This window comes from Schistocerca piceifrons, chromosome 3 (assembly GCF_021461385.2).
Source record: "Schistocerca piceifrons isolate TAMUIC-IGC-003096 chromosome 3, iqSchPice1.1, whole genome shotgun sequence".
In the NCBI taxonomy this organism is placed as follows: domain Eukaryota; kingdom Metazoa; phylum Arthropoda; class Insecta; order Orthoptera; family Acrididae; genus Schistocerca; species Schistocerca piceifrons.
This window is the reverse complement of record NC_060140.1, coordinates 147,549,116-147,561,435: the sequence shown is the minus strand read 5'-3', so window position 1 is coordinate 147,561,435 and position 12,320 is coordinate 147,549,116. Positions and strand designations below refer to the sequence as shown.

At 41.6% G+C, this 12,320-nt stretch overlaps 1 protein-coding gene across 3 annotated transcripts in view; it reads right to left on the bottom strand.

The window, feature by feature from the left end:
- LOC124789851 (equilibrative nucleoside transporter 1) overlaps positions 1-12,320 on the bottom strand; it is a 96,030-nt gene that overhangs the window by 11,796 nt on the left and 71,914 nt on the right. For all 3 annotated transcript variants that reach the window (XM_047257358.1, XM_047257360.1, XM_047257359.1), the window contains one exon: positions 357-559. In XM_047257358.1, the coding sequence (XP_047113314.1) occupies positions 357-559 (203 nt within the window). The remainder of the gene's footprint in view (positions 1-356; positions 560-12,320) is intronic.

Below are 12,320 nucleotides of genomic sequence, written 5' to 3'. Positions count from 1 at the left end.
ATTTTAAGTCTATGTGGTGAAAATATTTTTCCAGAGAATATCAATTCACCATAAAGAACAGGGAAAATTTATTTCCAAACTATCTGCTATATAGTTCCACCTTTGCTAAGTTCCTATTGGCCTTGTTAGCATGTTTTAGTTCAGTGCAAATGGTAATTTTATCTTTCTTCAGAACTTACTCTTTGGTTATTTTGTTTTCCGTCTTTTAACAATTTGACACTCACATGAAATAAAATGAACTTCATTATGTCATTAGCCCTTAAGCCTTTAATGTGGAACCCTCGTAAGTATTAAAATGACCATAATATCTAAAAAGCGTACTTGGGTTAAGTTGCAAAAGTGGTTCATATACTTACCTTGGGCAGTACATCATAGCAAGTGCACTGAGATGCCCACTGGAAATACCAAGCAGCATGCTTGCTACCCAATACACCCAATCATTATGGATGAATACTGGAAACTGGCGAATTCTATTCTGAGGTTCGTACTTGCACACCATAAAGAATGGAATAAATAAAACTCTCAGTACCACAGGAAAAATTAAATGCTTAGGCTTGGGCTGAAACACAAATTGAAAACATTGTTACCAATGATGTAGGACTACCAATTAAAAAGTAATCACAACAGACTCAGAAGTGAACAGTAATGTGACAAGTAATGTAACAATAACAACAGTAAATGATTGCAACTGTGGCGACACAGTAACATGACACAGCGCAGTATGGTCCAATTAGTAAAGTAGAAAGCTTTCAAAAGAAATAAAAAATGATTGAATGGAATTATGGTGAATGAAGGACAATGTAACAGCTTTTATACATATATTTAACCAAAATCTTTCTCAAGTATAGTAATGTGTGAAGTGCCTTGCATTAAAAAAAATTTGGTGCACTAGTGAAGTAGAAAACTTAAAATAAGGAAATATATAAAGAAATATTAGGAAGTGGAATTATGGTGAATGAAGGACAATATAACATCACTTATACCTGTACTTAATAAAAACTTTTTTAAATATCAATATGATAGAGGGAAACATTACACATAGGAAAAATATATCTAAAAACAAAGAAGCTGTAACTTACCAAACGGAAGCTTTGGTATGTTGACAGAGACAAAATAAACAATAAAAAACACACAAACACACACACAAATTTCAAGCTTTCGCAACCCAAGGTTCCTTCATCAGGAAAGAGGGAAGGAGAGGGAAAGACGAAAGGATGTGGGTTTTAAAGGAGAGGGTAAGGAGTCATTCCAATCCAGGGAGTGGAAAGACTTACCTTAGGGGGGAAAAAAAGGAGACAGGTATACACTCGCGCACACACACACACACACACACACACACACACACACATATTCATCCGCTCATATACACACACAGGCAGACATATGTAAATGCAAAGAGGTTGGGCAGAGATGTCAGTCGAGGCGGAAGTACAGAGGCAAAGATGTTGTTGAATGACAGGTGAGGTACGAGCGGCGGCAACTTGAAATTAGCGGAGGTTGAGGCCTGCTGGGTAACGGGAAGAGAGAATATATTGAAGGGCAAGTTCCCATCTCCGGAGTTCTGATAGGCTGGTGTCAGTGGGAAGTATCCAGATAACCCGGACGGTGTAACACTGTGTCAAGATGTGCTGGCCGTGCACCAAGGCATGTTTCGCCACAGGGTGATCCTCATTACCAACAAACACTGTCTACCTGTGTCCGTTCATGTGAATGGACAGTTTGTTGCTGGTCATTCCCACATAGAACACTTCACAGTGTAGGCATGTCAGTTGGTAAATCACGTGGGTGCTTTCACACATGGCTCTGCCTTTGATCGTGTACACCTTCCGGGTTACAGGACTGGAGTAGGTGGTGGTTGGAGGGTGCATGGGACAGGTCTTACACCGGGGGCGGTCACAAGGGTAGGAGCCAGAGGGTAGGGAAGGTGGTTTGGGGATGAACCAAGAGGTTACGAAGGTTATGTGGATGGCGGAAAGACACTCTTGGTGGAGTAGGGAGGATTCCATGAAGAATGGATCTCATTGCAGGGCAGGATTTGAGGAAGTCATATCCCTGCTGGAGAGCCACATTCAGAGCCTGATCCAGTCCCGGAAAGTATCCTGTCACAAGTGGGGCACTTTTGGGGTTCTTCTGTGGGAGGTTCTGGGTTTGAGAGGATGAGGAAGTGGCTCTAGCTATTTGCTTCTGTATCAGGTCGGGAGGGTAGTTGCGGGATGCGAAAGCTGTTTTTAGGTTATTGGTGTAATGGTTCAGGGATTCAGGACTGGAGCAGATTCATTTGCCATCATAGCAAAGCTGTAGGGAAGTTTAGTAACCTGCTTCACTGGTAGAGGTGCTGCCATTCGAACTGCAATCACAGGCACCGATTCTCTTCTGCTGATCAAGTGTCTGCCGATCGTCACGGAAGTATCCTTCTGGCAGCTGTTATAAAGCACTAAGAACTGTGTCCAAGTCCTCACCCCAAATCCTGTTCTAGTTCACTGTACTGGCCTCTGGCATCTTTGATCTGAGCCGCATTCCCAGTCTTCACTCTGTGTCTTGTTGAAGATCTTTGTTCTAGCTGCCAATGCCTTTGCTCCAAATCTCCTAGCTGTCATTCTGCACTACATCTGAGTTCTCCACACTGACCCAACATCAGCCGTACCTGTGGCCCATCTATGTGCAACTCGCCGTTGCTCCCTCCTTCACTGTCCCCTAGTGCAAGATCACTGACTTTCAACTGATCGGAAATTAGTAGTGGGTATTCAACCCCAAATGACTGATTTTTGGATTCAGTTTGAGTTAAGTTCATTTATTTCTTGCTACCTGGAGCACATTATTTGGCATGACTCCCTTGGCCATGACACAAAAATTTCAATATATGTTGTTTTGATGTTTGTGCGAGGATTTAAGGAGGAAATACAGAGCGATATTTCTTAGTGAAACAGTTTTGGGTTTGGTATTTTGGTCTTTTCTGTGTCATCCTCCATTTCGATGCCATTTTGGTCACAGATAGTCTGGACCGATAGCTTCAATCCACAATCCATTTACTGTTTCAACATAAGACAAAACTTAGTATTTCCTGTCAATTCAGAACACAGAATTTTACTTTTGAACTCTTAAAGCTTCATGTATGGCTCTCCTTATGCTAATTTTAGTTTTTTTGTGTTTTGGCTGCCTTTCTTTAGGTTCCTATTTACTATTCAAGTGATGCTGGAACAGACTTATGATCACTGAGGTTTTGGCTACATTTAAGCTTGCACTGAACCTCTTTTTGGTACTGTAGCAGCTTTCTAACATGACTGTTGAATCACAGCATGTCTTTCCCAATCTTCACAAGTTTCCTTGACACATACCTGTGTAAAGCATATTGTACAACTCTTGAACATTGTCCACTGATGTTCAATATTGTCAGTGCTGGAGATAAATTTTCAACCTGACTGATCAGGTAATACGAAACCAGTTTCTTGTTGCTCGGCTAAGCAGGAATATCTTTCTACCTTTCTTTATATTCCTAGTTACAGTTGTATTCAACTGATGCTACAACAGGCTTATGATCACTGATTCCCTGTTCTAAGCTGAGTCAAAATGTTTGAGCCTGTTAGTGACCAGGAAATCTAATATGTTGGCTTGATAAGTCAGTTCTCTGATAAGCTGCTTAAGGTAATTTTCAGATAAGGTATTGACAACAATGTCACATGTTTCCCTACCATCTGCCTTAATTTTATAGTGTAAATGAGGACATAATCACTCTACACAGCACAAATTTGCTGCTGCTTGTGGAACTGTTCTATGTTCCACAGACCAAAAGTACATGATACAAGGCAACAATGCATGGTATAAATGCAAACATAACCTCTAATGAGATGGCAGGTAACTCCACTGAGACAAAAAGGAAGTAAAAGAGCCGATGTAGGCCTACTGCTAGTTTCCTAAAGCTCACTCTATGGTATAACTAGAGATTGATAAATGAGTTTTGTTCCTTACAGACGTGATTGCAACAATGGATGGATATTTACTTTATCCAAAATCATATCTAATAAATCTGTAACCCAACAAATTATCTATGCTAACTGCTGTTGTCTTGAAGCAGTTAGCAGAGATGATCTGATGATTACAGGTGTACATGGTTATGGACACAGAGTTGAAGATCCCTAAACATTAAAAGTCTTTGTTATGTTCAATATGTGAATACATTTGGTACACAATTCAGAAAAGATCGCAGTGAGTCCCCATTCGAAACATAATGACAACCTCAATGAGCTAAATGAGTCACATGAATAGTCCCCCCTCCCCCTCCCACAAACTGATTTTTGTCACACGGAGAAAAATGAAGAATCTGTAACAGCAATAGATGCAGGCAAATTCCTGGCAGAAAAATAATTGAAGGCTAGCTGACACTGCTTGGGTGAAAGTTAATTTACTAATTGGTTCACACACTGATAACATTGTGGCATCAACAGTCACATAAACTAGGACAAGACAGCTCAGGAACTGTTATTACCTCTATCTGTCTACACTAATTTACCTGCAGGGTCTGTGAATCAAAGCCAATATTGCTTAAAATTACAGCAAGCAAAATATGAAAATATGGATAATGTAACTTCATGTAAAAAGGCTTTGATACCTGTAACCCGACCACTGTGTTATGTGAATGTCAGTTGTGGAGAGATATGAGATGTCCAAGACAGCAGGTAAATGTGTAAGGAACTTCAGAATAAAAATAGGACATTACCAACTCCCTAAAGTCCCACAGTGCAGTCAAAATAAAACCATACCTTAATATTTCCTGAAAGTGTCCAAAGTGCTGTCAGAGAACTACATGATGGGTCACAAATGAAAGTGTTTTCTTCACAGACAATGGTTGCAATACCTTATTGATCACTTCCTGCTTTCTTTGAAGTGGGATATTTGAAAGTCACATTCAGGATCTTTTGGTGCCACAAGACCGAATGGCATAATCACAAGTAATGCCAATTTAGGTGCACTATGTAATTCAGTTATGGTAAAGTTGACACATCATACTTTTTACTGCATTGTTATTTTAATATGTTTAATTTTGATTTCACAAGGATTGATTTTAGTTGGTGGTCATTCTACAGAAAACGCTGTATAGAAGTTAGAGCATAACTAGATGTGACACGACTGCTTTCACAGGTGGCACTGCTGCTGATAAGCAAAGCCTGTAACAGAATTGAAGAGGGATGTGGAGGGTTAGTGCACAGACAGGTCTCGCAACTGCATCTTCCACAGGGATGTGACATATGTGGCAAGAGGGTGGAAGTAAGTTCTGCGCAAGCAGGGACTGGGGGAGTTACGTACATTGGGCAGACTGCAGAATACAGCTTTGGGAGGGATGGGAAGTATTGTGGGTAGGATGTTCGTCACTTCATTCTGGTGAAAGACGTGGTTAAGTTACTCCAGTCCATGACGATATGGGTTCCTCATATGCCACTGGTTCCTAGGCAATGTAAGAGGGTTAGGGACGCCTGTGGACATGGCCCAGGAATGTTTCTGGACTATGTTTGAGGGGTGATGCCAGTCTGTAAACAGCTTCAGCAGTAAGATGTGTTGATCCATCTTCATGTTTGACTCTACATACTTCTCATGAGGGTAAAATTGTTGGGGCACACACAATCACTGCATGCATATATACATGTCATTACAATTATCGCAAAACTACTAGGGGGATCTAAAGCTATGGTACCTAGAGGCCTGATAGAATACACAGTCAATGGAAAAAATAAATTAAATTTATTAAAAAGAAGATAACTCACTCATCAACAGGAACACAAAAAAGAATGAGAACTTCACTAGCTTTTGGATAAATCCTTTCATAAGCTAACCCCCCCCCCACACACACACACACACACACACACACACCTGTACAGCTCGTTGTGCTGTCTAACACATCATGCCTGCTGTGTGGGTTCATCCTTGAAAATTTTGCACAGCTATGGCCATAAGGAAAAGCTAAGGGACTGACGAACACATCGGGTAGCGAGCACTGCAACGTCGTTATTTGGTGAGGTGTCTTTACAACACTACTCGCAGGAAAGGGAGCACAGCCTGGCAGGCACTATAAACAAATGAGGAGACAGGTGTGGAATAATTAGGTGCAACACAGAGCACTGAAGTGCTATGGAACACCCAAACGTAGCTGTTACAACAGCGCGTAGCAATCTGTGTATGAAGGTCAAACTAGACTACAAAAAGCTGACATTATAAACATTAAGGAACACTCCACTTGTCCCCTCCAGACAAACTACACAAGATGAAAGAAAAGGAGTATAAATAAGGGAGCCCACCGGCTCTAGCCAACCAGTTGTGTCACCATTCTGACTGCACCTGATACAGGAAAAAATGATTATTGTTTCAGATGTAGGCTAATCACAATGATCTGGTGACGAATTTTGGCAGCCGACCGGCCCGCCGAATCAATCGCCGAGCTCTGCCGTACAGATGCATCACAGCAATGGTGATGTGGGTCTGAGAAAGTCGGTGGTGTGTGAGTGCAGGGAGCAGGGGCAGCTGTCAACCACTCTCCGGGTTACTTTGTCTGACAGGTACAAACTGCCATTGACAAGGGTGGAGACAGGACACGATCTCTTGACCTTTTGGGCCCGAGGTCGTCCTCGATCACTGACCGACTGCTCGGGGCAGGTGACCTGAGCTTCCAAGGCTCCACTACGATGGCTGGCAGTTGTTGCCCTCTAACGTCTACACAGTGACCTTGAGAAGTGCTAGAGGGAATAGCCAGCTGCACTCTGGAGGGCAGGCATGCGGCTTCCAGCTCGGCTAACAAGTGCTGCTGGCCGAACTGCCCAGTCCGAGACAGAAGCTATTACCTCACGAGGTCAGAAGGCGTCTACCGTAGCAGGAGATTCTGGTGCTGGCACTCGCACTGACACACACGTACACACACTGCACCGCCGTCGATCTGGATCGACAGGGGCACAGTGTACTCTTTGACGAAATAAATGTCAGTGCCAAACTCATCTGTGTATCTCCGCACACCCTGGCGTGATTCACCCCTCTCTCCCAAACCAAATCTCTCAGTCATCCTGTCGCATTACGATCCCTTGGGTCAAGGCATTGTAACAATTTGATGTCAGAAAGTGTTCGTCTGTGTCTGACACTACAATTTGGTGAGAGAGTCGGTTTTGGGTGAGTGGTGAGTGAGGCAGTGGCACCTGAAGTGGGTTTGGTGGTATCAGCTGAGCACAATGTGGTGAGGTGAGTCTAGTTTTATTTCTATTTTTGGAGTTTGCTCTCCGTGTCAGAGTTATTTATCTGAGCTAAGGTGTGCCATGTACCAGAGCTGAAGCAGCAAACTGTTCTGTGTAGAGGCAAATTGCTCATCTGGCTAGTAGCTGTACTGAGTGTAGGTGGTCAATGACTCACTAGAAGAATTACTTTGTGCATACATTAACATAGGAATTGGAGCACAAGAGGTACAGAAATTTCAAACTTAATTGTAAGTTAGAGGATGGGAAAGCGAGTCAGGTTCAGCTGCAATTGGATGATGATGATGATGATGAAAATAAATCTGGATTGAGAGTGCCTTCTGCCTCATCCGACCCCACAGTGGTCACATTAACTAATCTCTTTTTAGGCAAGGCAACGGAGGATGTGAAAATTTTTATTAAGGATATTAGGTATACTGTATGTACTGCAGGACCTCGAGTAAAGCACATATTTTTTGAGAGTGAGCTGCCGTACTGTGCCAGTAGTACAAGTACTTTGACAATGTAGTGCAACAAGTCTGTGGAGACGTTCTCGTATAGAATCTATAAACTGAATCAGGGTGTATACACAGACAAGGAAAAAAATTCCCGGATTTCCTGGTAAAAAATACACTTTTTCCTGGGTGAAAATACACTTTTCTCATGTTAAGTGACAATATACTTTCCCACGGAACTCTAAAACTTATCAATCCTTTGAATGGTTTATACACAGTGTGGATCTTCCCGCCATCACTTTAGAAAATTAAACCCAGAAAAAAAACATTGGAAAGATCTCTAATGAGTAGCAACATGTACATTGTGTATTTTCATATTACGATAAGCTGCATATTTTCATAATTATGAAATGATAAATTAACATTCCATCAAACAAAGCACATTAGTTTCCAAAACATTGAAATTTGGATTACGATGCCCTTCTGTAAGCTAATCACAGTTCATATCAGATAATCTGGCCAGCAGATGACAGTAGATATTCACAGCATAAGACACGTGATGTCAGCAAATAGCAACACCATTGTTAAGTAGTGTTAACACAAATAGGAAAAGTTAATGGTTTAAATTAATATACATTGTGTAGCTACAAGAAAAGCTAAACTTTCACATAAATATTGATCTCGAACATTAATAAGCTACAAGAGAAGCTAAGCTTTCACATGTAAATTGGTCTTTTTATGTGTGTGTTACTCTTTAAGGTACATAACACAAATGTGCCAGTAAAATTTAAAATAATGACATAAATGTCTAGTCTTCTGTGCTAGAAATGCTTTTCAGTGACCGGTCCTCAAAGTGTTAAGTTTTAAACGAGAGTCAAACACTCTGTGATTTAAGAAATTCATCGCACATTCTCACATGTAACAGAATTCATCTTATGTAAAAGACAATTCACCTTGAAAGTAGAGCTTTTCAAACTACCGTTCACAATATCTTCCCGCGATCTGCTAGAAATGGGTTCGTTGCAGCAGTTGCCAGAGAGCGCCAGAAAAAAGGCGTCACTGCGCATGCACAGCTATGATGACGTATGTAGCCCATATGTTCATACATATAAAGCATTGAGAGATCTTACATCATAAAAGAAACAGGACATCATCAGAGGATACCCCAAGGGCATCGGAATTTTGTAAAACATACTCCAATGTACAACTCAGCTTGAAGTGCACTTTCGTATGTCCAGATACACAATGAAGTAGACCTCAACCTGGTATGGTTTTTGGGATGTAGTAGTAGTCTGAGTAGTAGTCGGAGTAGTAGTAGCATCTGGCTCCAAGTAGCCAGAAGCGGGGGAAGATACTGCTCATATGGGACTGGACTGCTCATGCACATGAGCCCTCTGGCAACTGCTCAAATGAACCTAACATAAACAGTTGTGACATTACGCTCATGAGAAGCAGTTTGTTGTTTTTTTTCTCTCGTTTATATTTTATTGCTGTAGTATTACTCTGCACTAGCGGAATACAGTAAGATTATTTGTTAGAGTATCAGTTCTTACCAGTCAAAACTACAAAAATTTAACTGAAAACTAAAACAATCAAAAATTCCCAGAATTCTGAATAATTCCCGGGGTTTTCCCAGATTTACTGATTGTCCTGGGGCATATACATCCTGTGAATGCAAAGATATATGCACAGACCCAGAGTGCAGGAGCTAATAGGCTGTTTTTCCAAGAGGCAGAAAACAGAGCAGTGGATGTTTTTCTGCATGGTATACCAACAGAGATGTCACAGAGGGTACAAATGGAAAAGCCAGAAGAATTAGTGTCAGTTCTTAGGACTGCAACACATGTAGAGGAGGTGGATATTATCAAAGCAAAAAGTGGACCACCAGGTGTTCAGTTCTGAAATCAGTTGTTATAGACATGGCTGGGAGGGACATACAAGGAAGCAATGTAGACAACAAGAGTGCTATGCATGTGGAAGAGTAGGAAGCACATCCATGGGAAGCAGCTGGTAAATGCAAACGGGAGTGCTTCAACTGTTGGAAGGCAGTTCCAATAGACTGTAACACTGCACAAATTAGTGCAGAGATGGAATGCTACTTAATGGGCTTGGTAAGTGTCAGGAAACAAAGGTTTTTGGTTGACATTGGGGCGCATGTGTCCATTACTATTCTGAACCTCATGGGAAATAGGGGACAGGAGTGACCATGATATAGGTTACAAGCGATAATAGTGTGAAATAATTGGGTATGGCAGTATTGGAGTTTTCAGTTGAGAAAAATTACTTCAGGAAACATATGTAGGTATTGCCACGTGTAGGCGAGGGCTATTCAGTGGTTCTTGGACTACTTTCTCAACAAAGATCATGCTAAGGTTCATATTTATGAATGTTTTCAGTACAGATTGAGCAGCAGCATAAAATACCAGTTGATACGGGAATGGAAGAGTGGGTTTCAGTGGATACTGATTTGCCAAGAGAAATATTGAGAAACATTATGTGTGACTGAACTCTTAAGTAATAAAGAGTTGGATAGTTTACACTGTTTCATCTGCAGGAGTTTGGCACGTGCGAATGAGATTATTGCGGAAAAAATGATTCTGGTTAGTGTGGATAACTTTCGCAGAGGGTGCAATAGTAATCACACTGGAAGTCTTGAAACCTGGATAGGTCGAGTCTAGAGAAAAGCCACAAACAACTGCTGACGCGGAAGTGTCATGAGGGAAAGTGGGTCACCTGTAGGGCAATGATCGAATGGCTATGGAAAACTTGTTGAGTTTTAGTGATTTATTTTGTGCAGATGGAGGTTTCCCAGCAATCCAGTGACACAACGGCACATACCAACATGAGATAGTACACCAATTTATAGGAAGCCATACCCTATAGCAAGGCAACTGCAACCATTAGTAGAGCAGCGTAAGGGGCATGATGTGCTACGTAGTTTAAGGTCATGTAAGTGCACTGTATGATGCAGAGTTGTTAGTTTTTATTCATATTGTTATTATTGATATTCTTTGTTTTTGTGTGTGTGTGTGTGTGTGTGTGTGTGTGTGTGTGTGTGTGTGCGCACGTGCGTGTGCGCGCGTGTGTGTGCAATCTCAGAAGAAGGGAGGAGGTGAGACAGTAATTTTGTACAACAATGCATAAGGATGAGGATGGTCCTGCTGTTGTTGACTTTCACCAAGGGTGAGACAGGGCTTGTAATAGCTGTTCAGTCTCTAGAATTTGGTGTGATGTTCTCAAGACAAACAGCTGTGTGGTTTACTAGTCATAAATGGATGCTAAAAGCAACAATGAAGATCTGGGAGATTATAAATGAGGTACATAGGTTAGAAGAAGTCTTTTAAGAATGGTATAAGAAGGCAAAAGGAAATAATTTGTTTAGATAGATAAAGGAGAGTACCAGGAGTTGCAGTTCACTTACAGTAAATTAAGGAAGCAGTTGTCACAGTTGATGGATGTGATTCTGCAAGCTAGGAGCCAGTGGAAGAGAGACTGAGTAAATGGAGGAGGAACATTGTTAAAGACGACATTCGCCACAACAGTTGAGGAGGAACTGCAGGAGTTAAATATCACAGTTGTTCAGGTTCAGCAGATAAGTTCTGTGAACGATGTCATGGAATGGCATACAACACTGTTATCAAACTTGGAACAAAGGTTGCTGAATAACATGGGACTAGTACAGGAACTGGCAACAGAGCTAACTCGATGTGTTAGCGGGACGAGGGAAGTGCTGAATAGCAATTTGGAGGGAATACAGAAGCAACTGAGTGCACTGGACAAAAAACTGAATCCAGCACAGTTTACTACGTGGAATAACAGACCAACTTGGGGATGACAGGAGTGAAGTGGTAGTGTTACAGGAGGTGATGTTTTATGTGGTAAATGGGCAACTTTTCACCTAAGGTATTCACAATCAGACTGTGTCAAGCAGAAGAGCAGTTTTCCACATAGTTACAACACATAGCCAAAATGTTGCACTGTTCTTCCGTATAGTTAGGGTAGAGGCAGAAACAGATGTGGCCAGGATGCATATAGCGACCCGCGTACCTGTTGCGGGGAGAAACTTGGGAGTTTCAATGCTACATCATTCACCTGTATCCAGTGAAATGGGGGATATTGGGGATGTGGGCACAAGTGAGAACATGAGAAGTATTGCTGGCCTCGGACAACAGGCAGACTCATGGTAATGTCATGGGTAAAGTTGGAAAGGTGCGCACACGGGAAGGTTGTGATCCGTCTGCGTGACCCTGTATGGACTGACAAGGAAACATTTGAAGTGAGTTTGCTACTGGGGAATCTAAATGGGACAAGTTGTGAGAGCTTCTGACAGCCTGAACTTACTTTCAGAGGGTCGGTATACACTTGGTATAGTCAGTCTTCATGCTGGGAACTGTATGCTTGAATTGCTATGGAGGAGGAAGATCAGTAGAGTTGAGAAAACTCGAGCTTTGGGAAAGCAGAATGATTATTAATGGTACACATTGTGAGATAATTGGGACAGACTTTCATATTCTGGCTACACTCGCAGACTCAACTGTTATGACACTGTCACAGAATACATTGTACTGGCTGGAAGGATGTCTGAGGGTATTACCTACTCAAAATTTTAGCCTGTTTAAATAACAATCAATCCATAATTTATGCAGTCTTTGGACAAATT